Source organism: Sinocyclocheilus grahami, unplaced genomic scaffold (genome assembly GCF_001515645.1).
Source record: "Sinocyclocheilus grahami isolate Dianchi unplaced genomic scaffold, SAMN03320097.WGS_v1.1 scaffold707.1, whole genome shotgun sequence".
NCBI classification, from domain to species: domain Eukaryota; kingdom Metazoa; phylum Chordata; class Actinopteri; order Cypriniformes; family Cyprinidae; genus Sinocyclocheilus; species Sinocyclocheilus grahami.
In genome coordinates, this window is record NW_015505886.1 from 543,530 (window position 1) to 570,220 (window position 26,691).

Below are 26,691 nucleotides of genomic sequence, written 5' to 3' on the forward strand. Positions count from 1 at the left end.
GCAACACTTCCGGACTACAAAGCAGCTTCTGGACTACAATCTGACTACAGGCACGGTGCGCTGGGAAATGTAGTTTTAATGTAGTCTAGGTTTAATAATAGTGACATGAATATGGTTATATGGATAGCAACGAATAAAATCGGTCAACAATGCCTAATAATATGGTTGACTTGGGGTACCTAAAACTAAATAATAATAATAAAAAAGCAGGGGGTAAAAAGCGATTTTAGGAAGAAAGAGAACTAGAGAATTCTTACCCGGTTTCAAACAATTGTAAACTAAAATAAAAACAGCAATAAGTTTGTCTTTTTTAATTGCAAAATAAGTTTGGCTCTTGATTATAGCATAAATAATAATTAAAAAAAATACAAATTAACTCAATTTCTTACATGAATCCTACATTTCACTAGTTTGAAACTAACACAAACAAAGAAAAAGACTAAAAAAGGCTTACCTGAAATCAAATCTGCTTGTGCTTTGAATCAAATAAGCTCACTTTTCATAGACTTCAGCTTACATATTGGCTGTTTTTAGGAAAATGTATATGAATGTAACGCATTTCATAAATTAAAAAGACAGTTAAAGAGGAAGAACTCCTTTTTTTATTTATTGAAAACATTATAAAATATGAACTCAGTTGTTCATTTCTATGTAACATGTTTACATGAACCACTATAAGCAGAGGCAGACAGATCATCAAATGGTCCCACAAAGATTTCAGAGAGATAATCCTGATCATTCGGACGAGAACATATACTGCGATTTTAACTTTCCCCTCATAGTTAAATCAAAGCGAACCCTAAAGACCTTCAGTAACAGCTCAGGCATTGGTGCTGAAGTCAAACTAGTGCTAGACGTTTACATTCACAGTAAGATTATTATGGCATTTGATACATCAGATCAGGCCGTTTTTGGACTTGCACATTATCAGAATACAGACGGACTACCACTACCACTGTGACCAGATACACGAACGGCCCAATACACTTAACGAATAAACTTTGGGATGACTTCCTGATGATTTTTTTTTTATTATTTATCTGTGGTTTCCCTGCAGAAATAAACACAGCATCAGCATGATGAATGTTTTGGCCGTTATGGTCTCACGCACACATTCACACATGCAAATGAAAAGTAAAGTTCTTCGATTTTGGTCCAGTCATGGCACTGACCCGTGTTTAACAGGTCAGAAGGATTGTCCTTGTGTGAGGTGCTTGTGTAACAGGCACGCTAACTTCCTTTAGCATCCTAAGCATAGCAGAAGGGCACAGCCGATTAAATAATTACATTCTCATAGCTTTTTAAATATAGTGTTGTAGCTCAAGCAGGATGTTTCCTGTGTTCCTACCCGCTAAATGTAACTTAAAAACAATAGTTTTATTCATAAATGGCTGTATGTGCAGTTGTGCACTTCCTCTACTGTTAGTTTACTGCATAGTGTTCTGCATCGAAATGTGTTTTCCTGCATAGCACCGATCAATAAACCCAAAACCAGAGGGACAGTGAACCCCGAACCCTAAACGCCTCACCTATGTAACAGCTACAAAGACATATTTTTTCTAAATATACACAACAACCCTCTCCGCAGGGAGAGAAAATGATGGCATCATCTCTCTGGATGCCGCTCGACAGACACCATGAGCGTTGGTATGATCTGAACAGGATTATAAACACAAACGTGTGTCCAGTCGCGATGTGTAGTGCACGGCTGTTTGTGTGTGGAAGGATGCATTCATGGCTTCCTGTGTCGGACTGTGTCCATACTGCCGTTTAGTTTGCTACGGCCTGATGTGGCTAAATTGCTGCCGTCAGCGTGTCCAGGGACTCTGTCCCGCTCCGAAGACCCTTCCTGTCTGCGCCGGCGTGTTTCTTTGTATCGGAGTGTGATGTCACTGTCAACACAAAACACTTGGTCAGTTAACATGTTAGTCAGGACATTTAATCACTTCCTAAATCTTTAATTAATATATATATATAATACACTAACAAACTATTATTTTTGCAGCATATAATATTGCATCTGCAGCAGTTTTTTTAGGATGACTTCCTGATTCTGACAATTAAATAAATACATTTATTTTATATGCATATATACATACATACATACATATATATATATGTTGCAGATTATCTACAATGTGTATATACATTTTTAAAAACAATAAACTTAAAACAAAATTCTCATATATACACACACACTATTCTTGTTTTATTCTTAAAAAAATTATAAGCAGAATAGTATATACTGGGGCAGTATACATGTAAATACCATTCTGAAAAGAGCCTTGATAGTCATTTTGACTATTTGGATATGATTTATCTTCAAATAAAAGCTTGAAAATTATATTTTGTGCAAGAAATTAATTTGTTATTAATAATTAGGGCTGGGATAATAAATCAATGCATTGCGAATCGAGTAATTACTCTGCATCGATTCTGAGATTTTCCGAATGCATCGCAATTCTCTCTTGAATCGATTCTGAGCTTAGTTTTGAACAGCTGATGGCACTGTGTGCTTCAGAAACAGCCATACTCTTGCTTGATTCCAGTTTCTTACACACAAAACACTTGAACATAAAATAATCATTCATACAGTTGAAGCGAATTACAAGGATGCTCATAGTGGGCTGTTTACATTAATCTCACATCTTAAAAGCTGAGGTGCAAGTACATAACCACTTACATGGCCGAACACACAAGGGTTCTTCTTTGTGAGCATTTGAGAGTGCGGTTAAAAACTAGTCTAGAGCACCATCTGCTGTTAAAAACTAAGCTCAGAATCGATTCCAGAGAGAATCGTAATGCATTCCGAAAATCTCAGAATCGATCCACGAATCGCCATGCAGCGATTGCAGGTTTATTACCGGATGAAGAACCGCCACAAGGTCCAAATGAGGATGAGGACGATTCCGAGTATCCAGCATTGTGTGATGAAGAAGGGGATTGGCAGCATGATAGTGTTGGGATCGTATTTGACCACGATCAGAAACTCCGTAACAGTGATGGCTGCCACAATCCACGCTTGCTGGCCCAACTTTTTATGGAATTTCCTAGAATCCAAAAGATACATTAGATTTACTTACTACAAACACAGTTAACACACAATAAATGTATGGCAGCACAGAAAAAAACCCAGTTCCTAGTGAGCTGCCTAACTAGATCATATTTTTAGGCCTCATTAACATGAAAAAAAAGCCACTACAAACAACAAAAATTTTAAAAAGCACAGCTGTTTATTTGCAAATGACTTCCAAAATAGAAGGAAGAATTGAGGGAAACTGATTTTAAACACAAATTAACTTTCACCCAATAAATGTGCATCAAAAGCATCAAATCATTATCTTAGCTACATGCAAGTCAACTTTCCAAAGGATTTAGATGTTAAAGAAACCGCTGCTTGCGTCAGATTAAAGGAATATTTCATCCAAAAAGGAAAATTTGCTGAAAGTTCATCCTAGATGTACTTTAGATGTTTGTTTCTTCATTGGTACAGATTTGGAGAAATTTAGCATTACATCACTTGCTCACCAATGGATCCTCTGCAGTGAATGGGTGCCGTCAGAATGGGAGTTCAAACAGCTGATAAAAACATCACAATAATCTACACGACTCCCATCCATCAATTAACATCTTGTGAAGCACAAATCTGCATGTTTATAATAAGCTTTTCACTTCACAAGACATTAAATGATGAACTGGAATCGTGTGGATTATTGGTGAGCAAGTGATGTAATGTGATGTAAGAATGAAACAAACAAACACCTCTACATCCTGGATGGCCTGAAGTAGAGTAAAATTTCCTTTTTGGGTGAGCTGTTCCTTTAAGCCAGAATGCTGTCTTAGAAGGTAGCAGCCTACATAGACAACAGATCTAGAGCGAACTTACGGATCATCCATGAAGTCATAGATCTCTCGCATAGCCACTCCACCCACATTCACAAAGAAGACGAGCCGCAGAAGCACCAGATAATGTTCAGGAGGCATCCACAACACAAACTTCAAATAGAACGTATTCAGCTCCGCCAATAAGAACTGCAAATAATAAGTGAGAGAAAACTGCATAATTTTTCATTCAAAATCATTGTGCAGTGATTGCATGTACTGATCATGTGACTCACCGTGAAAATAATACCCAACACCGCCAGCCATCTTCGCAGGTTAGATGCGGGGCGCCACTCAAACTTCACCCAGCTGTACGGGGTAAACTGGAAGGCAATACGTTTGATTTTCCCCCTGAAACACAAAACTGCAGAATGTCATAACAGTTCAGTGTGTTTGACCTGCAGACACGTCTTTTCACAGGTTTATCGTGTTTTTACTTGTATGTTGGGATGTTCCACAATCCCTGCCACTGATACGGTTTCATGGAGAGCCAACCGAGAGTCTTCATGCCACAGTATATGCCCAACCCATTACACACCAACACATCCATGATCCACTGCAGCAGGAGAAAGTCACTTCATGAGGATTTGTTTTATCTGCATGATTCACAGGGTGTATTTGGTTTGTTTTACTCACATGGTCCCACCAGCACTCAGAGAAGTTGGGCAGCTGGTGTTCGAGACTGTACTCCAGGAACTCAAACATCACACTGATGATCATACACATCCACCAGTCCCTGATCACCAGCGTCTGACACACAGACATAAAACACATGACTAATAGTTTCAAATTATTATCTAATAGTTCATCTGCTGATTTTAGGCATGTGGTAGCGCGTTCACAGATCAGATTTTGACCAACCTTAATGTACCAGCCGAGAAAATGGGCAGGAACAAATCCATCCATTTTGTCCTGTTGGGAAAATAATAAAATAATAATAAAAATAACCCTAATTTTTTCCTGCTGCAAAATCAAACTCAAGTATTAAATACAACATGAAATTAAAATGTGCTCTATTTCTTTAAATAAATTACCTTGGCCTTACCAATTAATCAGTGCATGTTATTTTAAAGAAAAAGTGTTTTCATATTAAATTTTTTTTTTAAATCGGTTTGATTTGGAAATAAAGTGAGTGAAGTGACATGTGGCCAAGTATGGTGACCCATACTCGGAATTAGTGCTCTGCATTTATCCCATCCAAAGTGCACACACACAGCAGTGAACACACACAAACCGTGAACACACACCCGGAGCAGTGGGCAGCCATTTATGCTGCGGCGCCCGGGGATACATCAAATTACAGAATTAAATGCTGATTCATGTTGTTTCTACATAGCTGTGCTAGTTTTATGTCTCTAATATCACACTGTATCCTCTTAATAATATTTCAATTTATATAGATATTTCATGTCTATTTATTTATTTAGAAAATAACCATGTAAGAGTAGGATAATGTACAGTCAGACAGTTATCATCATTACAGAGTTTGTCATACACAAATGACTGTACATTATTTGTAACATACTGTATATGCATAATAAATCTGTGATGAATGATCAGATGGATATTTAAGTGACTAGCCATATGCGCAACCCTCCGTAACGGATGCATCTGTATTACCAGTGTCAATGTCGTTTATTAATATTGATTTTAATACATACCCAGATATTGTGGAAGGGGTCGGCAGGATGTCCAGGGTCATAAATGAGGCAGTTCCCGCCATAACCTCTTTCAGGAAGTGGGACGCCAAGTTTTGGGTCAATGTATTTCATAAACTGCCTGCCATCATGCACTGTCTGAAAGACAAACCAGAGATTTCAATATGACACAATATGGACAAAATATATGTAAAGTTGTGTTTTTGAAGCTGATAACAAACCTGAAACAGGATGAAGATGAGAAAGAGTTCATACACAACAGAAACGCATAGCCAGAAACGCCAGTATGCTGCAAAAGACAAACACTTACCCATAAACATTAACTCTCATTTAAACATATAAAAGCACTAAAAATACTGATGCGCTAATATACAAATAACTACAGAATTGTGGGGGGGTTTATGTTGGATGATTGAAATGTTTGTTTTCTGTATCACACCTGAACTATTACAATTCATCTGCATTTGGGTTATTGGGGTGTGTTGATTATTTAAGATTGTATGGCTACTTTGCCATATCATCAGAGATATTATTTTCATGGCAAACTCAAAACAGTACAAATTATAAATGAATCTCAATAACAATACAACTTCAGTTAAAAAATACAATTATAGCCAATGTATTATAGAACCATTTTAAAATTACAGAAAATATTTTTCTTTCAGCAACATAAATATAGCAATTATTCAAGCTATTTCAATGTTTCTGTGAGCCATCAGATACAATAATCAAGCATTTGGTCAATATGTAAAAAAGAAACTCAAACACCATTTTTTTTTATGTTAACATGCTTGAATTAAGGAATTGAGATTAAGACTGTGAAGCCCTTTTGACTACAACCATTTGTTTGCATCTACATCTCTAAAGACTGTCTCTATGTTGGAGACCCCAGATGCTTCTTCTAAAACTACCTCACTGGATTGAAATTTAACACCGCTCACGGTGACAGTTAGCCCAACTTATAATTTGTGTCTACATTTGTCTGTTATCTCGTGCCAAGAGAGAGGCTTCAATGACCGGAGGAGGAGACCTTCAATCATCTTTCAGGTATCTGTGAGAGATGCATTGAAAGCTCTGATCCAGCTCGGCCAGCAAAGCAAGTCGGCCCTCATAACACCGAGCTCAACAGAGTGTGTTTTGAAGGAGTTGTGAGTTACTGTTGCTATGAAAATATACTCATTGTTTCTTATGTTGAAACGGTCTCAGAAATCTACTTCATACAGTACCTTATATTCTCATAATTTAAAGAAGTTAAACTACTGTCAGTCTATGTCTTTGATTAGTTAGCTATGTTACAAATTAATAAGTAGCAGCTACTACAAAAGCTATGTTTCTCAGGCACACAAAGATGATTTACAGTGAAAGCATCAAATTCGAACACAAATGTACAATAGGGCTGCGAAATGCACATTGCCATTTTTCCCAATAAAAATTCGAACTGCAATTTTAAATGTAATTTTGGGCTGCACATAAAAAGTAGTAGTAGTAGTTATTTAATTTTATTTCCATGTCAGCATCGAAGTCTATCTTCATGGCAAAAAAATGGAGTTGGAATAATAAAAGAGTTACAAACACAAAATAAAAAAAATGCAGCAGATAAAATAACACAAGGTTTTTTAAATTAACATATGATAAAAAAAAAAAAATCTAAAGTCTTTTCTGGTAAAACCTTACTGAACACATCTCTGGTTTTTTTTAGGACTGCATAAAGTACGATATAGAAATAAAACAAACTTATTTATTATTAAAATTATTTATATTAGGGTGCTGATTACTACTCAATAGAATTATTAATAATATTGTAAACACTATAAAATTATTGTAAATTAAAGTAAAAAAAAACATTTAAGATAAAATTTACTATACAGAACTGTAAAATTACAATTATAATATTTATACTACTATTTATTTATTCTTAAGTGTGCAGCCTTAATTTACGGTAAAAATAACTTCTGAAAACTCCTACATAATCAATTCTAAAAAAGGGATCATCTGCAGCTTAATTATTTACCTTTATATTGCAACACAAAAGAAAACATAAAATTCCATGTACAGACTTCTGGGAACACTACTGAGTGACTCAAATGACTGAGAAGAAGACAAATGAACCAGTCTTCTCAACATGACTTGCAAGGCACCTTTAGAAGACTATATGATGACTGCATCAGCTCACACAATTGTAATGCAATGTGAAAAACAATGATGTATTTGTTTAGTCACGCATCACTGTTAGTTGTTGGAAAGCGTGTTACTGGAAAAGCGGTGTTATTCTTAAAACAGCTGAGCGACTGTCACATTACTGAAACCTGTGGTTAAGTCACTACTTTTAGCTACTCCACCTCAACAGCAGCAGAAGACCTCACAATTACAGCCTCTCAAAGCTGACCTGAAGGTGATGTGAAACCTGGGTTAAGGTTAAATCATCTCTGAATAAAGGTTACTGTTCTGACTTCAGTTAGGGTTAGATCATGTAAAGGTTACTGGTCTGACCTGGGTGAGGACGTGTGAAGGGTCCATCTTTAGCTTGTGTTACTCCAAAACAAAGGAACACCAGAATACTGGCCACAATTCCTCTGAAAAAGAGAAAAAATACACAAATTAAAAACAAACACTGGAGAAAATGAGTGGTTATTTCTGTGTAAAATACGCTGCCATGGTGATTCTAGGACGTTGCTAGGTGAATGCTAATGAATGAAATAGAAGAATGAATAGAAACAATGGCCGCCCACATTTTTAGTGACCTTGGTTCCAGAAGTATTTTTCCTATTCATTTTTCACCCGAGAGAATAAAAAAAATTTAAAAAAAAGGATGAACAGCACAGTCACAGTATGTGCCCTCCTGCAGAGAAAAAGACGAAACAAGAGTACAGTGCTTGCATTCAAACATTATTGGCAGAAGTCTGGTTTGAGCTTTTTTTCCACATTCAAAACCTGCTGAGCTGGTATACAGGTTGATCATAAACACAACCACACCTCAACACACATAGGGGGAGAGAGAAGAGATCAGTGCAGCAGTTTATTACAGAAAATACAGTTCTTGGAATTGATTTTCAAGAGGCAATTTGACCTTTAAGAGGTAAAGTTTTTATTCTTAACATGTATGGCTGTTACCTATAAAAGCAAATAAAAAAATGAAGGTAGCTTTAAATAATAACTTTTCAAAGCCTTTTAATTGAGAAAAGCATAGCATTTAAAAATTTAAGTCAAGACAACACTACTGTTTTGAACAAAAATAAATAAATAAAATAACAAAACAACTAAATAAATAAATAACTAAATATATATGTTGTATATAGAATTTAGGAAAAATCATCACTTTAGGCCTTACAATTTACAATACAACAAAGAAAAACAATTAGTACTATTGGATTTCTATTTCTATTATTATTATTATCATCATCATAAATATTAACAACGATCATTTGATTTATAGTAATCTGATTACATTAATTACTGCATTAAAAATCAAGATTAAAAACAAAAACAACTTCTAAATATTGACTGAAAACTAAAACAAACAATTTATGCAGACAATTAGCATAAACGTTATTGGATTATTATCAATAATATTATTAACACAATCATTATTAAGATTATAATTATTGCGATTAACAAAAACATTATTATTAATATTATTTTTATTATTACAGTAATTTGTGATTCTTTGGGATATTATGAAATATATCAAATGTCACTCTTCGTTTAACGTTTATAAATCGATACACCGATCTGTCGTGTTTTTCTTCTTTACAGTTCGGTGTAAGAGACTAGGAGAGAAAGAGTCTCTTCCACAGCATCTGTCCGTCTTAAAGCCTTTAATTGATCGGGTGTCATTCTGCTGAGGCTGCAGAAGAGAGAAAAGCCGTGCAAAGCTGAACAGCCTCTGGACATCACACACACACACAACATCATATCCCTACCTACACACATTCACCACAGAAAGGCAATGAAATCAAAGCACACACAATCAGTTAATAAACATAAACATCACCATAACATGAGTGGCGTGAACTCACCAGAAGAAGGTGTTGGTTCCATCATCGAACACTTCACACTCAGAGCGGCCAGTTAACTGGACATCATCTGTGCCTGACCTCTTCCACTCACCTTTAGCCATCACGGCAGAGCTTAAACTAAACCTACCCCACCTGTGATTTCCCTGACAACTGTCTAAAGCCAACACACATGAACCAAACTTACCCTCACACAACACATATATGACTTCCAACCTAAGCTTAACAGACACCTGTGATTTCAAACCTAGTTGACACCTGAACTATCTGTAACCCAGCTGACCTGTCATGTCAAACTGAACCTAACCAATAGACCTGTGCTGAACTGATTCAACTGACCTGCAACTAAACTGACCACTAACCCACCATACCCTTGCTGTGATTAATCCTGACTAACTCACCTGACATTAAAACTCGATCCTAACCAACCCAAGCCCAACTCACTTGCGCTGAGATTTAAGCCTGAACTAACTAAACCAGAATCAATCGCAAACCAACAAAGACTCACCTGAACTAGCTAAACCAGCGCAGCCGTGCGGAGACGTAAACCTGGAATAAAACATAAAACTACTCAAATCACAGTAAGCCACATGAGCTCGTGCGCGTCTCGCCACTGGCCGGTAACGGAGCGCGAGCGCATTAACCGCGAGGTTTTGAGAACCGGCAGGAAAATGACCTCTTCAAGCTTCATACATGAACGCAACGCGAACGCACCATCCCCTGAAAGCCACTCAAACGATTTTACAGAGCGCAGCAGGCGCACGCGCACCTCTCATGCGCTTCAGAAAAATATACCCATCGTAAGGTCGCGCGGCATGGCGTCATGTCCGCTGCGTCACAAATGTGTGTGTGTTTGGTCATCAAAGCATGCGCACAACATGCCGCTCCACAATCAGTGCTGAACATACATTGTTTATGCACACGCATTTAATAAATGTGTAACGTACGAATAGTTGTAAGTATATTATACGAATCTATATATATATTATATTATGCACACAGGTTTATTAAACATGAGCGCACTAACAATCTTTCAAATAAAGACTAACCGGTTTAAACACAGGATGACATTATTAGGTGTGGTGGAATGAATTATATAATCATAAAACATTTCCATCACATGATCACAAAAGACATTCTGAGAGACCATACCTTCCACGGTAAAAAAAAATACATTAAACCAGGAGCTTTAACACTAATAGACGACAACACTGTGATAACATCCATACATTGTGTAAGCAGTCTGTTTATGCACAACACATTAGCTCCTGCTTTGGCCTAGTAATGGTGTTTCTGTTTAGACTACAGCTCTAAAACCTTTTACATGAAGCAGATTCAGCTCTCAGTCAGTCTCAGCATGTCAGTGGTTCTCAGTAGAGCTCAGTTCAATTACTTATAATTGTAAGGGTTAAACTGTACTCTTACTAAGCCTGAACTGTGTCTCTCTCTCATAATAAACCTTGTTATATTTGCATGTTGCAGAGCAAGATTTGTGCTTTTACATGAAGCAGATTCAGCTCTCAGTCAGTCTCAGCATGTCAGTGGTTCTCAGTAGAGCTCAGTTCACTTATTTATAATTGTAAGGGTTGAACTGTACTCTTACTAAGCCTGAACTCTGTGTCTCTCTCTCATAATAAACCTTGTTATATTTGCATGTTGCAGAGCAAGATTTGTGTGTATTTGTTAGACTCCAATTCAGACTCATTTGTCCACTAATACATGCAGATTATGCAGAGTGAAGCCAGCAATTAACAAGGCCATAAACTTATCTGATCTGATTTAGATTTGCCTCAAAGTTTATTTAACGTAATACTACCCTGTGATTAAAAGGGGGCGCTGTTGCACTATTCACAGACACAAAGCTCAACTACTGAACAGAAACATCATTTCTTCTTCTTTTCTCTCCCCCTCAACTACAGAATCTTGACTCAGGGCTTGATTTTGCTACAAGATTTCAACCCTTGTCTTTTTGATATGCGAAGCTCAAATTAACACTGAACTGGAAAGTTCATGATTTTATCATAAGTTTCTAACTTCATATTAATACAAATGAATATAATAAAGCACTGATTTAGATTTGCTACTTTTAAATACTTCAATCAGACTCTATTGGGGTTTTTTCCTTGTCCCAGACCCATATTTTAATATTAAAATATAAAAATCCATAGTAAAAATATTAATTATTATGCCTTAAAAAGTGTGAAATAAACACGTTGTTTCAAAATGTAAAAAAATGTATATGAACATAATAATAAAATCATTTATAGTGTAGTTACTTGTTTACCAAGAATGAAACCGTGTCAGTGAAGAACGTGTTCAAATTAAATAAGAGACAATTTTATGGGAAATAGAAATAAATGTCACTTGAATAGAATGTTTTTATTGTGTATTATTCCAATCAAACTGTCAAATTAATTTTTATACACACATATAGGCCTACCTACCACATATTCTTTAGAAAATACGTTTTAAGCATCTAACTGAACACTTTTTTGATGGCTATCATTTCGATGTATTGGATTATAATTCGTTTTTAATTAGACGGTTATCTTTAGTTTAGCGTACTCTACTCCGGGTGGTGCAATGTGAGTGTAAGAGTACGGCAACGATGCACAACCAATCACAGCAGAATATATGCGGGTCTAACCAATCACAGAGGAGTAGAGGCGGGTCTAACAGCAGGGCCAAAAGGACGGGGGATGTTGACCAATAGGAGTAGAGCGTGTAGTTCTACACCGCTGAGGTGCAGGACTTTAAATCTGACGAGATTAAATCACGGACAGGTCCGAGGTGTGTTGTAATTCACACTGACTTTTTTTGCCCTTTTTTAAAAATTATTTGGCCCTTTTTATTCTGGGTTGGTCCGCTGTCGACGATGTGTGCCGTCCTGCTTTCCACCATCGCCGGGGAAAGACTGGCTCCACCGAAGACTGTTCCTCAGAGGAGCGCAGAGAAGCGCCCGGGAACATGCAGAAATCTATTCGGACCGGTGGATCACGACGAGCTGAGGCAAGAATTATCCTCCAAGCTTCGCGAAATATCTGAACGAGATCAGCTGAGGTGGAACTTTAACTTCAGCGAAGGACAGCCGCTGGATGGGGATTTAAGATGGGAGGAAAGTCGAGCTGAGGACTGTCCGCGGTTCTACAGACAAACGACTGCCGTATCCAAGAGGCCTTTTGTGGACTTGCCCGCGACAGAAAGAATCACCCAAGTTGCCCCAAAATGTGTGGGTCGTTCAGTGAAGATTTTGAACCATATAAACAAGTGTACCCGAAGAACATTATCTCGCAAAGCAGTCGCTCGCGTCCAGACCAAGAGACTCGCAGACATGCGCATTACAGGTAACGCTACCTCGACAACACGCGACCAATAATACTGCTGTACAATAAATACTAGTCATATAGCCTTATATCTATATATATATATATATATAGCGTTCGTGTTTTAATGTTGTGAATTTGTTTTCTTGTAGATTTTTATGGGAAGAGGAAGAAAACGGATAGCGTTCATAAGGAAAGCGGAAGCTTGGAATGAAACGCATCTTCTGAAGAAAAAAAGCGCACCGATGCGTGCGTCACAGAGTGGTGGCGGGAAAAGGCCGGAAGTAATGACGTCACAGAGTCTGACTCAAGTTATTGCGTGATCAAGTATTTATTCACTGCTGTATGTGCCATTTAAACATGTAGAAGCAGCTCTGGCTGCTCTACAGTTTACAACTGATAAGTAACTTTAAATTAAAGTCAGGACAAGTAAGCCTATTTATTGTTGTCATATATATATATATCAGCATGTATATATTTTGTAATGACCTAAGTTATTTATTTATTGTTTTTTCACTTTTACATTTCATGTGTATTTTGTGGTTGAAAATGTAGCTTTATTTTCATGAGCAAAATCACAATCCTGAGCCATATTTGTCATTGTTGTAAAGAAGTTCCTTTAATAAATGTGTACATATAAACTTAAGTTGTGTCTCGTCTAATTTGTGTTTTTTTCTAAAGATATAATAGTTAAAAATAACAGTCTATTGTTCTTAATACCTTTACAAGCACACACTGTTGACTGGGGTCTTGTGACACAGAAAATCACAAGTATTACCAAACATCTTGTAGATTTATAGTAACACACATCCAGCATAACAGTATTATTTGGGTCATTCTTGTGACGTAATACCATTCGAGCTTTGTAGTTAAGAATGAATGCTGTTTTCTGGGTAAGTTCAGGAACAGAAACGTTTAACTTGATAACACAATGGTATGGAAATGATGTAAAAGCACACTGGAAAAAAATGGTGTAGAAATCATTTGTACTCAGAAATTGCTAGGAAATTTCACAATTATAAAGAAAAATTAAATATTTAATAAGACCGACAGTATTTTCTTGTAAAAACACAAAAATCGTTTTATTTACAAAAAAAAGTACAGCTCAAAATTAAAGTTGTTCATTACTAAAGGGTCTCAACTTTTTGTTTTGATAAAGTTTTAGTACTTTTGTTGTGTTTTGTCACTTTTAGTAGTTTTTTATGTTTATATAGTTTAATTTTTTGTTACTTTAGTAGCAACGAGTTAAACTAAATTAAAATGTTTAAATGTTGCCTTGGCAACTCGATTTTTTTACAGCTTTTATTTTATTTTATTTCAAACAATTGTTCCCAATAGTTTCATTTTACTTTTACATAACCTATAGGCTAACTATAATAACCCTGATAATATAGGCTATATATAATAGGATGGAATATGTGAGGCAAATATTTTTGAGATTTTCTCACCAAAATGATGTCACTTTTTCAAGGACAGTGTCACTGGCATTTGCTTGTGTGTGTGTGTGTGCGCGTTTTTGTGACAAATGAGGACATAAAATATTTAGTAGGCAACCAACTTGAAGTCGCAGAGAGCTGCTGTAATATGAGTTAAGTCCTTGATCTTTACTAACTGATAACAAATATACCAAGTCCGATGTCCTACCTGTTATTAAAACTGGGTGGGAGCTGAAAGCCACCCAGAAACTACCGAGCATCATTATAGAGCCCCAAACCATGCGGAAGGGCTAGATTATCCCTCAGTTCTCTCAGATCGGCTGCATATAGACGTCTGCTGCAGGGGTAATTTCAGTTTGTGGGTGTTTATGTGTGTGATCCTCCCTAATGTGGTTGTGCTCAAACCACGGCAGCTAAAAACCCTTCTGCTTCCTCCTGAAAGCAGAAGAATCCTACTGCAACTCTAATGAAGAAAAAGCAGACAGCAGAAAACAGAAGCTGTAATCACTCAATTCAAGAAAATCTGAGAACAATACACTAGCTCACAAGCTAGCACAAGAGGTTATCACTGCTGTCCTCCATGCAGCAAAGCAACTAACCTGCTGCTGCAGGGGACTGTCCCTGTAATAAGTGCACTGTAAATAGCCTCAAATATAAGAGTCTAAATGAATGCTTATGTACTGCGAAATGACTACTCACCAGAAGCAAATCATTCGTTTTTTTGGATTTGGACATATTAGCATGCATGTTGCGTTACAATAGAGCTAGAAACACTCAAGTTGTGGAGTTCCAGATGCCAAAATTAGACTTTTGGTGGAGACAACAAAGCCGAGATTCCTGCAGAAGATCTGAATATCTCACTTAGTTTACATTTTTGTACAGTTTTTAACCAGTGATCTTATTGCAGGTGTTCCTCTCTTTCGCTCCCTGGAAAAAATGCCAACTAGTCGAAGTCTAAACATATTTTAATTGAGTCACAAAGTAATTATTCAGCGTCTTTTTATCAAAAGAACATGTTGAAGGCCATGTGAACCAAAAGAGCAACTTAGTATCAGTGCAGGTGCAAGGTCATCTGAAGTGAGACAGTAAATCACAGAGGCCTAAAATCAGGGTTTCATGCAGGCAATTCTATGAACATATCTTTAACGTCTGATAAAAATATACTGTACTATGATGTTAACGCTGTGCAATATGAACAAACATGCTCACATCATATTGTGTACTCCCCAAAAAATAAAACATAAAAGTCTTACACATATATACATACACACACATACTGTATATATATATAATATATATATTTATTTTATATTTTTTCATGTTTTTCTTTTTTTTTTAGTTTGCATATATAAACCTATTTTGCATGACTTTCTTAATATACATTAGCATCTCTCTCTCTCTCTCTCTCTATATATATGCAGCATTACCAATACTATTATGTATACATATTAAATATCTTTTTTAATTGTATTATTTTATTTATTGCTTTTATACTGAGATTTTCTGCAACCAATTCACTAAATTGTCATATTTTTATGTTCTTTTAAATTTGGCATTATATTACCCAGACTTGTTCTTGACATGTTTCATGAACCTCAACACACCAATTAATTAATTAAAAGAATTATAGCACGACAAAGCAATATTTTACAGATCTAATCTGAAATGTGCATCTGAACATCAAAGACCTCTGAGATTTAATTGATAGTTCAAATGAAGAATCAGCCAGAATCCACACGGATGAGAAATAGACACCGTCTCACAGGCATGAAGGTCTACATGAGGGTGTGTGTGTGTGTGTGTGTGTATGCTGACTGCTCTGTAATCGAGTCCCTCCACATCTGTGTCCACTCTGTATACCGACTGAAATAGAAGGGGAGTGAAGGTTGGCAAACAGCTCTGTCATTTAAATGATAAAAATACCAGTAGAACTGGGAGGGTCCACGGCTGTAAGCACAGGCGGCACAGCTGAACATTACAGAGACACATGAGAACTAAACCACAGCATCCCTCCAGTCTCTCTAGCAGCAGCTCTCAGAAAGCCTCACAGCACAGAAGTCATGTTAACTTGTTCCTCATAACCCAATTAACTTCCCTGCTGACAAGAAAAAAACAGCTTAAACCAGCTTTACATGATTCAGGTTGGTCTAGCTGGTCTCCTACCCAGGTCAAGCTAGTTTAAGATTGTGTTGCAGCTGAAAAGTGGCCAAAACTAGCAAAAAGTTGAGCCTGACTAGACTGGAAGACCAGCAAAATGATTTCTCAGCAGGGAAAATATATATATATGGTTATCTTTCTACTTAAATTACACAGATTTTGCATTGTTTATGGTTCTAACGTGACCCACCTTATAGTTTTACTTCTAAACAAGTTATTTACATGCACAATATACATGGGAATCATTAAAAAGAACCGGATCAAAAGAATCACTTGTTCGTGAATCAAATCTTACTTCGCGGGTGAAATCGATATAGTTATCGATATCGATATAGATATAGAAAAAAATTGTTTTACACGCGCTCATTAACAGAACTCTGCTTGGTTTGAAAGTGACTTCTGTGCGAGCTATGCTTTATACATCCCTAAACTATTAATAATGGACTTTTTGCCCGCGAAAATTCGCAGCAACATCACTAACGTGACCTCTGTAATGATTTATCCCACTGGTGACAGAAATCTGTTCAAAGAGACTTATATTGAGGAAATTAAATATTTTATTAAATACAGTTGAGCCAATTTACTTCATAAAATAGAATTGTAGGGTAGATATGAGTTAATATACACTACATTGACATTATGAAAAAAGAAATAAACAAAACAAATCTAAATAATAATAAAATCATCACAGAGCCAAAGAAAATAACATGTTGATGAAGTGAAGAGAGAGTGAACAGTCCAGAAGGTTTGCAGGAGTTTTTGGTGGTGGGATTGTTCGAGTGGCTCTGTCTACCTGCTGAAGAGCTTCATGAAGCTCTGGAATCCGTCTTCACCGAAGAAATCAAACGTTCCCTCTGAGCTCCCCAGATGAACCACGAGCAAGACCAGCAGACCCAACACCAGCAGAGGAATCAAGAGATTCCAGCCCGATGCCAGAATGTTGTACCACTTCGCTTTGTCCGAGCATTCCTGTGCTGCACGCATGTCTCCCAAGGTCTTCTGATCTCGAGCCTGAAAACAAACAGATGGAAACAAGTCTCAGACAGTTGTCTTTTAACACATGAACACCTCAAAAATCAAGGTTCTTCAATGGTTCCTTGCATTAAAGAACCTTCTTACCTTCTCTACCTTAACTGCACTCTTAAAATGTATTTGCATTGATGGAGAACCTTTAACATTCACGGAATCTTTTAATTTCACAAAAGGCTCTTTATAGTGTAAAAAGGTTCTTCACATTATTAAAATGAAAAATATGGTTCTTTTAAGATCTGTTCACTGAAAGGTTCCTTGCTTGGGAAACTAAAAATGGCCTTGCTGTGAAATTCCCATTTTGGAGCCTTTATTTTAAAGAGCGTGCATCTTGTCTCTATAGGGTTCTTGAGTTGCTTTATGGTCTTTTGGAGATCAAAAAGTTCTTGATGTTGTATTTTTGGTTCTTCAGATGGTGTTTCTTGACTCTTTAAAGCATCAGTAGATAATGTTTTTTCTTATCAACTATAGGTTCTTCTATTGGAGGGCAAATCCCGTTTTGGTTCTAATTAGAACCTTGATTGTCCATCATGTGACATTCAGAAATATTTCTGAAGAAGTTTGAAAGCCACAAAAGACGAAGATATTCAAAAGAAAGAAAATTATGAGACATTTGTGTTTAAAGCTCACCTTGATGGAGTAGATCAGAGCCATGAATCCCAAGCAGCAGAAGTTGACATAAAGAGTGTTACAGAGCGACCAGATCAGGTAGTCGTTTGGTGGCTTCTTGCCCGCATGACTCATGTTGACCACCGTGGAGCCGCCAGCCTTTCGGCCGGATTTACAGTTAGTGAGCGGAGTGCAGTCATTCACGTAGCTGTATGTGGCGTTATCCATCCTCGGAGGTCAGGGGTCGAAACTCCTGGGAGAATCTGAAGAGGAATTACTGAGGAGAAAGATCAGGACACTACTTATACAACACTGCAGATGGGTGGAGTCAGAGACAGAGCGATGGAGAGAGTGGTCATTCATTATGTGGTTGTTGCTAGAGAGATGAGGGCAGGGTGCTGCTTCTATACATGGACCCATTTCGACAAAATCTCTAGGTTTGTCAAAAAACGCATAATTAAAATGAAAAGTTAAAACTATTTTTAAAGAATTCTAAATAAATACAAATGCATAAAAATTCATTAATAAACTTTACATTTCTTACTGGGTTAAAAATGCTACGTTACCACATTTCTGACTTTTTACGAGCTTGTAACTCTTTTCTTTAGAAAGAAAAATACAGAGGGGAGTTTTTAAGAGGATAGAAATGTGGATGGGATGCAAGCCGTACTCAAACCTGCATCCGCATCGGAACACCAAAGCTCAAATTTTCAGGATGCATGTATGCTACAGTTGCACATTTAAAAAATAAATAAATAAATAAAAAATCATTCAAGTTATGTTCACTGTGGTCGCCACAGTGTCCCGTTACAAAATATTAGGATCTGGGGTTCCTGTGTAAGAAAATGGCGCCCCCTACTGTGTAAGCACTGAAGAAAACAATTAAAGGAGAAATTCACTCAAAACAAAATTTTTTTTTCAAAACCTGTAAAGTTTTCTTTCTTTAAACAGAATGCAATATTTTGAGTCTTTAGAAGCCATGCAGTTTGTCTCTTGTGGGAGGAACTACCTCAAATTTATAAGTTACTAATTTATCTTAAACTTTGACCTCCATCGTAGCTTTCAAATCTCATGCTCACATTTTTTTTTAAAGTAAGAGATGAAAATGAAATAGAGAGCAACCAGCATTCATAAAATAAATCCACAACTCAGTCATAGAGCTCAAATATTCATATTTATTAATTACAAAATGACAAAAGGTGTTACATTCGTATTATCAGAACTGAATTATATTCAGTTAAAGGCAAAAGAGACGGAAAGAGTTCATTTCTCTTATTTAACATTAAACGGCATCAGTAGCCAAGATATAAAGAAAAGAAAAAAAATCTAAAGGCTCACACAGTATTAATATTAACATTTGTGTTCATTCTCAGATTATTTTTGGCTATTCTACATTTCGCACACAATCAAAATGCAGACTTATTTAGTTTGGACAAGCTCAAACTTGCGTATATGCATCAAAGGCCTCCATTTGGTTTGACGGCATTAATCATGAATAAGGAATCAGCGCTGCATTTGCTAATATCACTTGTGTTGTGAATTGGCCATATTAGATATGATGCACACAAGGAACGAATTAAGCATCATGACTCTATATCCCACTCTATAAGAGAATGAATGTGTTTATATGTGTGTGCAGAGAGGCGGCACTTTGAAATCACATCTTAGAAGCAGCGGCCACAGCAGACGCTCCACCACGAGTATAAACATGAATAGTGTTCTGGAGAGATAAAGAAGACAGAGAAAATAATGCTTAATTCCACCACAGAATAAAACAAGGTAATTCGGACTTTTTAATCTTGCAATTATGACTTTTTTTCCTCAAACTTCTGCATGTCTACAGGTCAGGTGTCTAAAAATGCAAGGGAAAAACAGAATTGCAAGATAAACTAAGAATTCAGAGGGAAAAAAGTAATTAATTGTGTGAGAAAAAATTATATTATTATTATCATTTAAATGTACATTTTAGTTTTGGTTTAATGTTGTTGTGTGTGTGTTTTTTTAATATAGCTTTTTTTTAAATATATAGAATTATAATATTTTATTTCAGCTTTTTATGTTTTCATTCAGTAAATTTTTTTAATGGTTTTACTCATAGCTATAATATTTAAACTTGAACTATAATGATTAACTATAACAATTTTGATACACACTAAAATAACATACGCTCTAAAAAAAATTCAAAGCTGTAAATAATAGCTTATGTGAGTACATTTTCCAAGAAAATCCTATTTTAGTCTTTGGCTATTTATTGTACTTGCCATTTCTTTGTAATTAATTGTACAACTTACTAGCAATTTCTAAGTGAAATTTTTTCACCGAATTTTTTTGTGCGCAAGACTGATGAGAATGTTTTCTACCTTTTTCCCTTCCGTGTTGTATTTATCCAGGAGAGCTTGAATGCGAGTGCCATAATCGGGGTGAACGGCCGTCAGGTTTTGCACCTGCAAAAAAAAATAAATAAATAAATAAATAAATCACAAAAATCTGAATCAACTGAAATCAAGCGATTTTATCCAGGAATGTTTACATAATCCTCAATAACTACTAAGGAGAAGTTTGACTAGTTTGCATGACCAAGAAACTCATAGGACCAAAAAAAAAAAAAAGAATTCAGAGGGAAAAAAGTAATTAATTGTGTGAGAAAAAATTATTTTATTATTATTATTATCATTTAAATGTACATTTTAGTTTTGGTTTAATGTTGTTGTGTGTGTGTTTTTTTAATATAGCTTTTTTTAAATATATAGAATTATAATATTTTATTTCAGCTTTTTATGTTTTCATTCAGTTAATTTTTTTAATGGTTTTACTCATAGCTATAATATTTAAACTTGAACTATAATGATTAACTATAACAATTTTGATACACACTAAAATAACATACGCTGTAAAAAAAAATTCAAAGCTGTAAATAATAGCTTATGTGAGTACATTTTCCAAGAAAATCCTATTTTAGTCTTTGGCTATTTATTGTACTTGCCATTTCTTTGTAATTAATTGTACAACTTACTAGCAATTTCTAAGTGAAATTTTTTCACCAAATTTTTTTGTGCGCGAGACTGATGAGAATGTTTTCTACCTTTTTCCCTTCCGTGTTGTATTTATCCAGGAGAGTTTGAATGCGAGTGCCATAATCGGGGTGAACGGCCATCAGGTTTTGCACCTGCAAAAAAATAAATAAATAAATATCACAAAAATCTGAATCAACTAAAATCAAGCGATTTTATCCAGGAATGTTTACATAATCCTCAATAACTACTAAGGAGAAGTTTGACTAGTTTGCATGACCAAGAAACTCATAGGACCAAAAAAAAGATCATACCGCACGTTTCTGAATAAACAGTTGAGCTCCTTTTATATGGCCGGCCATGTTCTGACACAGACGCTCTCGCTCAGCTTCGTTCAACACCTGAGTGAAGAAAGAGCGCACCTGTGGAACACATCAGAACGGGAAATGTTATAACCTGGTGTGCCTCACACGTCCTGAAAAGTGAAGCTGCGGACTCTTTGATCGCCCCCTGGTGGCTGGCTGCAGTACAGGTCATAAACCCCGCCCTCTCCATGTAAACGAATGGGACTTGAGTCAAAATAAAAAAATAAATGACACTTCCAATTAGGCCTGGGCGATAAAACGGTATCGATATTTATCGACGGTACACCTTCATCGATAACGATATTAAAAATGCATTTGAATGTTTTGTTAGTCTAGCCCACGAGACGCGCCGCTGCTGTTATTTGTTCAAAATATTAGAGAAATATAGTAGCTCAATGCGTAGAAGATCTTGACTAGGTTAAAACCGAAACCAAGCCATTCCCACAGAACGCATATTTAGACGGACAAATATGACTGCTGCACTCGCGTCTCACACAAGAGATGCAAAGAAAGTAATGCAAAGTTAAAACAGTTTTAACGTTTAGAAAACGCAACGCGAATTTGTGAAGGTTTATTTCATTTCACTGCGTCTCGTATGTTTTTAAATGGAATCTGTGTGATCGGCGATTTGGCTCTTTGTATTAGGCTAAGCAATGCATAAACGCATGATGCTGTTTTGTTCATAATTGTTTATGCAGTTTACTAAATTATATTTGATTTATATATATGTTAATTTAGACGTTATGACATTTTTATAGACCATTATTTGAATTGACAATTAATGCGCTGCATTATTTTACTCATTGCGAACTGAGTAAACATCCAAACTAATCTCTACTGCGTAGACTCTGGCTCCAAACGTATCTCTACTGTGCAGACTCTGGCTCCAAACGAATCTCTACTGTGCAGACTCTGGCTCCAAACGTATGTCTACTGCGCAGACTCTGGCTCCAAACGAATCTCTACTGCGCAGACTCTGGCTCCAAATGTATCTCTACTGCGCAGACTCTGGCTCCAAATGACATAATTTACTCAAGATGGCACCAGCTATACTGAGATGTTTTGGCTTCACTTTTCTATAGTGGAAGGAAGTGAAGACGTGTCATCCATCTTTTTTTACAGTCTATGGTTATAACTCACCTTAATTGTGATTATTCGTACAAAGACGCAGACAAATTCGGCAACACACCTGGGTCACATTGTCATCGTCTGCGCTATTGTATCGGGCCACATCAGGAGACACTTTACACTTGGACTCGACGAAGCGCGGCTGGGTATCAGGAGCGCTGAAGCTGTTGGGGAAGTAGTTAGGCGCTCCCCCTGCAGGACAGGAAAGGAACTGCTGTTGTATTTGCCAAACCAATAATTCAACGACCAATGAATTGCAAGCATTTGGGTCACATGTCCTGATCAGGCATTCCAGACAGATGTTGCGTTGTTAATCTGAGTCACTTTTAAGAGACTTAGGGCTAGATTTACTAAACAGGGCAAATTAGCTTTAGAGCGCAATTCCATAAAAGTGCAGATGGGAGGGGAAAATTCTGCATGTGATTTACTGACAATGCGCGTCTTTAGTAAATCCTACTATTTTAATGCCTAAAGATGGTTTGCGCTGGTGCAAGCTGTTAGTAAATCTGGCCCTAATACTATTTCTTACTCAAAACCAAACCCAATATGTGACATTGCGTCTTGTTCTGCAGTGTTTGTAGTGTGTGTCACTCACCCTGGTTGTCAAACATGCACATGGGTCCGTCTCTCTGGTAGTTTGCCACACGGGTGCGGTAGGGGCAGTTGACGGGCAGCTGGAGGTAATTCGCTCCGAGCCGATGCCTATGTGTGTCTGGATAGGAGAAAAGACGCCCCTGCGGCGACAGAATTGAATAATTACAGCATTTAGTCATTCTAGTCATTCTTGCGATTAGTTATTATTCACTGACGCTTTAATCCAAAGTGATTTACAGGACACTTATTACAAGTACGTAGAGCTTAAGTGCTTTGCTCAAAGACAAAATAGTGAACAAGCATACTTTTGTGTATCATAAGCCTGTGCAAAGACGAACTTCTGAAATGTGTCGCTAATGCTAATGCTTAATAGGTTTTGTAACACAGTAGTACAAACATACCTGCAACATCTTGTCCGGGCTGGGCTCAATGCCAGGTGGCATGTTACTGGGATCAAATGCCAGCTGCTCGACCTCAGCGAAATAGTTGACAGGGTTTCGGTTCAACACGAGGCGTCCCACAGGAATCAGAGGGAAGTCTTTATGGGGCCATACCTGAGAGACACAGAGCCAGTCATCGGGATGGACACACCTACATACTCATTCTTTATTAGGACTACTTCATCAAAACTATGAAAGAATGCAAATGGAAGTACGGGAATTGTGTAGTGACCAATTCCAGACATTAGTGTAGTGCACTGGTTCTCAACCAGGAGGCCAGGGCCCACATACATACAGTATAATTACATATAATATACATTACATATAATTTATTTTATATAAATGTTCTATTCATCTTAAAATGCTTTTTTTTTGTAATTTTGAGTGTTTTTGCCATTGTATTAGTTTTATTTTTGTGTGTACCAGAGGCACATATCAGCCTAAATAGGAGGGCCTTCAAATATCGTTTTGAACAAAGGGTGCCTTTAAGTCAAAGAGGTTAAGAACCACTAGCGTAGTGTCTTGAGGTGCATTCTAGGATGCGGAAACCTTAGTCAAATCAAACGGATTCCACTGCCAGTTCTCCGCCTGCTCAAAGGTCATGACTTGGATGTAGAAAGTCCAGGATGGGAAGTTGCCATTTGAGATGGCATTGTAAAGGTCTCTGATGGAGTAATCTGGGTCGGTGGATGCCAGACGATCGGCCTCTTCAACTGGCAAATTCTTGATGCCCTGATCAGTCTGAAAGACAAGAACGAGCATTAAAGGTGATATATCATGTAAATCAGACTTTTCCAGGTTTTAAGTGCTATAATCAGGTCCCTGCTGCATCTACCAACCAAGGAAAAAGATTAACCCAGTAACTTTGTTTTGGTAAGCCTTTTTCTGCAAGCATCTGGAAAAATGAGCGTGTCTGATTTCGCTCCCTTGGTGACGTGGCAAAGGGATCTCATTATAATATTACCGCCCCTTCATCTGTAAGTTTCCACCCACGGCGCCATTATTGTTTTTTCGCAAGCGACAACGGTGTACTAGTTCTAATGCCAAGGGCGAAACTTTGAGCAAAACATGCTAACTGTTCTGTCTTTGGCTGCACAGACGAGCACAGAACACTGTTTAGAGTCCCAGCCTCAGAGGAGACAAGAGAGCAGTGGATTTATTGAAGTAATAAATGATCTGTGAAGTATTTTGAGCTAAAATTTTACAGACACATTCTGGGGACACCAGAGACTTTATTACATATTGTAAAAAGGGGCATAATATGTCTCCTTTAAATCACACTTTACTGACTAGTTCCTTTAACTAGTGCTCTAGTACCTTCTCCCGATGATGCTGAGTCCGAGGCCGTGGCCTGGTTTCTTCTGAAGCTCGACGCTCAGCGAGTCCCACAGCTCCTCCTCCTTATACGGACCCTCGTCTCTGAAGACCACCAGACGAACGCGCTGCGGAGTCTGCCGCAAAACATTGATGGCCTCGTCGTGCGTCGCCACGCGCAGATCTACACCGCTCACCTGAGAGAGACAATGAAATAGATATCCTAAATTAAAAGGTGTTGTCTTCATGCAAACAACCAAGTTATGTTTACATTCACTCTCAAGTTCTATTTTTCTATTTTTCGCCCTAATTAAACGTCAAATTTGTTCTGATTGGCTGTGATTTTGTCACTTTGAGCTGCAGATTTTGTACACACACAAACAAACAAACAAACAAACAAACAGTAAGTACCTTATAGTGGAACTTGCAGTACACCGACTGTCCCGGAGCGTTGACCAGTTTGAAGGTGTGCGATCCGTATCCATTCATGTGACGGAAGCCATCAGGTATTCCCCGATCGCTGAACAGAAAAGACACCTGCACATACACATAAATCGCCATGAGCGAGCCATTCTACAGGAACGTGAAAATGCAAAAGTGGGTGTTTTTTGCTGCCGTACCTGGTGCAACGATTCAGGACGCAAACTCCAGAAGTCCCAAACCATATCCGGATCCTTCAGGTGAGTCTGCGGATTCCGCTTCTGAGAGTGGATGAAGGACGGAAACTACAACACAGTTAACACACATATACTGTTAATACTGGGACGAAGCTCTTGATGGACTGTGTGTGGACTGTGTTTCTCACCAGAAGCGCATCCCTGATAAAGAAGATGGGGGTGTTGTTTCCTGTAAGATCCCAGTTGCCCTCATCGGTGTAGAACTTCACTGCAAAACCTCGAGGATCTCGGACGGTGTCTGCTGACCCAGATTCACCGGCTATAAACAAGCACATACATATTTATCATGGTGCAAAGGTGGTGCTTTATACTTTCTGTAGGTAAGTGAGCAGGAGTATGTTCCTGTCACTTTGTTTCTGCATGTGCTCTTTACCCTCTTACAAAACCATCTGGCTTCGTTTCAGAGAACTGAGTGCTGTGACTTCTGTTATGAAAGCATTTCTAATCCCAACAAAACAATCGATCCATACAGAGTCCAGACTGCACTAGAAACGTTATTATTATATCCATACAGAAACGTACCCACAGTGGAAAAGCGAATGGCGATGGGTGTCGTCTTTCCCACATGCTCGAATACTTTGGCTTTGCAATAGCGTGTGATGTCATGGGTCACTTCGAAGTAGCCAAACGCTCCTGCGAAGAGACAGAGAAAAGATTTAGCTTGAAGTTCATACTTTCCTTCTGGTACAAGCTCTAAAGTGTCCCAATATTGTCTATCCAGTAAGAGCAGAGCTCTCATGTGCATCAAGACACATCAAGTCTGTCCAATCAAATCACAGCACAGTCATGGTTTTAAGCTTTTCAGCAAGATTTTTTCTTAAGAAATTAATACTTTTATTCAGCAAGGACGTATTCAACTAATCAAGTGACAGTAAACATTTATAATTACAAATTCATTCTATTTCAAATAAATGCTGTTCTTTTGAATTTCCACAAAAATATTAAGCTGCACAACTGTTTTTAACATCGATAATGTTTCTTGAGCATCAAATCAGCATATTAGAATGATTTCATGTGTGACACTGAAGACTGGAGTAATGATGCTGAAAATTCAT

The 26,691-nt window shown here is 37.3% G+C and overlaps 4 protein-coding genes across 4 annotated transcripts in view; 1 reads left to right on the forward strand and 3 right to left on the reverse strand.

The window, feature by feature from the left end:
• Positions 1–575: 575 nt before the first annotated feature.
• ptdss2 (phosphatidylserine synthase 2) lies at positions 576–10,384 on the reverse strand. The gene is made up of 12 exons (XM_016243991.1): positions 9,557–10,384; positions 8,319–8,379; positions 8,031–8,202; positions 5,762–5,829; positions 5,544–5,678; positions 4,744–4,794; positions 4,519–4,632; positions 4,320–4,438; positions 4,119–4,233; positions 3,887–4,032; positions 2,865–3,050; positions 576–1,892 (listed from the first exon to the last, which is right to left on the reverse strand). Exons 1-12 carry the CDS (start codon positions 9,655–9,657, stop codon positions 1,733–1,735), a joined length of 1,428 nt encoding a protein of 475 aa, XP_016099477.1. The 5' UTR covers positions 9,658–10,384; the 3' UTR covers positions 576–1,732.
• A 1,893-nt stretch (positions 10,385–12,277) lies between these two features.
• Positions 12,278–13,308, forward strand: cdkn1cb (cyclin dependent kinase inhibitor 1Cb). Its single transcript, XM_016244001.1, has 2 exons — positions 12,278–12,897; positions 13,029–13,308. The coding sequence occupies exons 1-2, from the start codon at positions 12,429–12,431 to the stop codon at positions 13,088–13,090; spliced, it is 531 nt and encodes a 176-aa protein (XP_016099487.1). The 5' UTR covers positions 12,278–12,428; the 3' UTR covers positions 13,091–13,308.
• Positions 13,309–17,047: 3,739 nt separating this feature from the next.
• Positions 17,048–18,617, reverse strand: LOC107559973 (interferon-induced transmembrane protein 5-like). Its single transcript, XM_016244002.1, has 2 exons — positions 18,129–18,617; positions 17,048–17,480 (listed from the first exon to the last, which is right to left on the reverse strand). Exons 1-2 carry the CDS (start codon positions 18,333–18,335, stop codon positions 17,259–17,261), a joined length of 429 nt encoding a protein of 142 aa, XP_016099488.1. The 5' UTR covers positions 18,336–18,617; the 3' UTR covers positions 17,048–17,258.
• A 645-nt stretch (positions 18,618–19,262) lies between these two features.
• Positions 19,263–26,691, reverse strand: part of cat (catalase) — a 13,719-nt gene continuing 6,290 nt past the window's right edge. The window contains exons 7-13 of the mRNA XM_016244044.1: positions 24,195–24,386; positions 23,607–23,759; positions 23,207–23,345; positions 22,673–22,803; positions 21,433–21,540; positions 21,190–21,273; positions 19,263–19,827 (exon numbers count right to left, since the gene is read on the reverse strand). Of these exons, the coding sequence (XP_016099530.1) occupies positions 19,765–19,827; positions 21,190–21,273; positions 21,433–21,540; positions 22,673–22,803; positions 23,207–23,345; positions 23,607–23,759; positions 24,195–24,386 (870 nt within the window). The 3' untranslated portion in view covers positions 19,263–19,764. The remainder of the gene's footprint in view (positions 19,828–21,189; positions 21,274–21,432; positions 21,541–22,672; positions 22,804–23,206; positions 23,346–23,606; positions 23,760–24,194; positions 24,387–26,691) is intronic.